Source organism: Bison bison, unplaced genomic scaffold, assembly GCF_000754665.1.
Source record: "Bison bison bison isolate TAMUID 2011002044 unplaced genomic scaffold, Bison_UMD1.0 scf7180017864089, whole genome shotgun sequence".
NCBI classification, from domain to species: domain Eukaryota; kingdom Metazoa; phylum Chordata; class Mammalia; order Artiodactyla; family Bovidae; genus Bison; species Bison bison.
In genome coordinates this window covers 1,124,393-1,125,465 of record NW_011494661.1, presented here as the reverse complement: position 1 = coordinate 1,125,465, position 1,073 = coordinate 1,124,393, and the positions used below count along the sequence as shown (strand labels likewise).

Here is a 1,073-nt window from a genome sequence, read left to right as displayed (position 1 = left end):
GGGAGCTGGCCCCCGGCCCCGCCTCCTCCTCATCCCTCCTCACCCCCTCCTCATCCCTCTCAACCCCTCCGCCCCTGCAGGCCCGCGATACGGTCACGTCCGAACTGGCCGCGGTCAAAATAGTCAAGCTAGACCCAGGTGAGGGCCGGGAGCCAGGGCCTCAGCGCTGGAGGGAGGGCAGAGCGCGGCGCGGGCGGGCGCGGTGTAAGGAGCGGAGAGTTGCCGTTTCCGAGGCCCCCGCTGAGAGGCAGGCCCCAGGAGGTACTGTCGGCTGGCACCTGTCTGGCCTGAAGAGAGGAGGCACTCTGTGCCCATTTTGCAGATGGGGCACTGAGTTAAGGCGGCGCCCTTCATGATGCCCTGTGTTTCCCAGGGGACGACATCAGCTCCCTTCAGCAGGAAATCACCATCCTGCGTGAGTGCCGCCACCCCAATGTGGTGGCCTACATTGGCAGCTACCTCAGGTGAGGCTGCTGTATCCCCTTGCCCGCCCCCAGGCAGCCCCCATGTGGCCCTGCCATGTGCCCACCCCAGCTCTGTGTCACCCCAGGAATGACCGCTTGTGGATCTGCATGGAGTTCTGCGGAGGGGGGTCCCTGCAGGAGATTTACCACGGTGAGGGCTAGGACTCCAGGCCCCAGAGGGCCACAGCCTTCTTCCCATCCCCCTACCCCAACATAGGGCAGGAGGAGAGCGCTGAGGCCCTGCACTTGGGCCCCTCTCCACTTCTTCACTGGCTGTGTGACCTTGAGAAAAATGCTGTCCTTCTCTGGGCTGTATATCCTACCCTATGTCGGGAGGGGATGTGGCCAACTCTCCTTTCGCCAGCAGTGCCTGCTTCTTCCCCTACACAGGGTGGAGCTGGGTGGGTCAGCATATCCCCGCTAGACCCCCAAGCCAGCCCTTACCCCTTCCATTGCAGCCACCGGGCCCCTGGAGGAGCGGCAGATTGCCTATGTCTGTCGAGAGGCACTGAAGGTAGCTGGGCCCGTAGGACTGTTCACACCCCTCGTCCCCAGGAGCAGGGCAGGCAGCCCAGCAGGCCCCTGTGTGGGGTGGGGTGGGGTGGGTGG

General features: G+C 64.7%; 1 protein-coding gene across 1 annotated transcript in view; it reads left to right on the top strand.

Moving 5' to 3' along the window:
• Positions 1 to 1,073, top strand: part of MAP4K2 (mitogen-activated protein kinase kinase kinase kinase 2) — a 15,798-nt gene that overhangs the window by 810 nt on the left and 13,915 nt on the right. The window contains exons 2-5 of the mRNA XM_010838099.1: positions 6 to 138; positions 374 to 464; positions 551 to 615; positions 923 to 1,055. Coding sequence (XP_010836401.1) covers positions 6 to 138; positions 374 to 464; positions 551 to 615; positions 923 to 1,055 — 422 coding nt within the window. The remainder of the gene's footprint in view (positions 1 to 5; positions 139 to 373; positions 465 to 550; positions 616 to 922; positions 1,056 to 1,073) is intronic.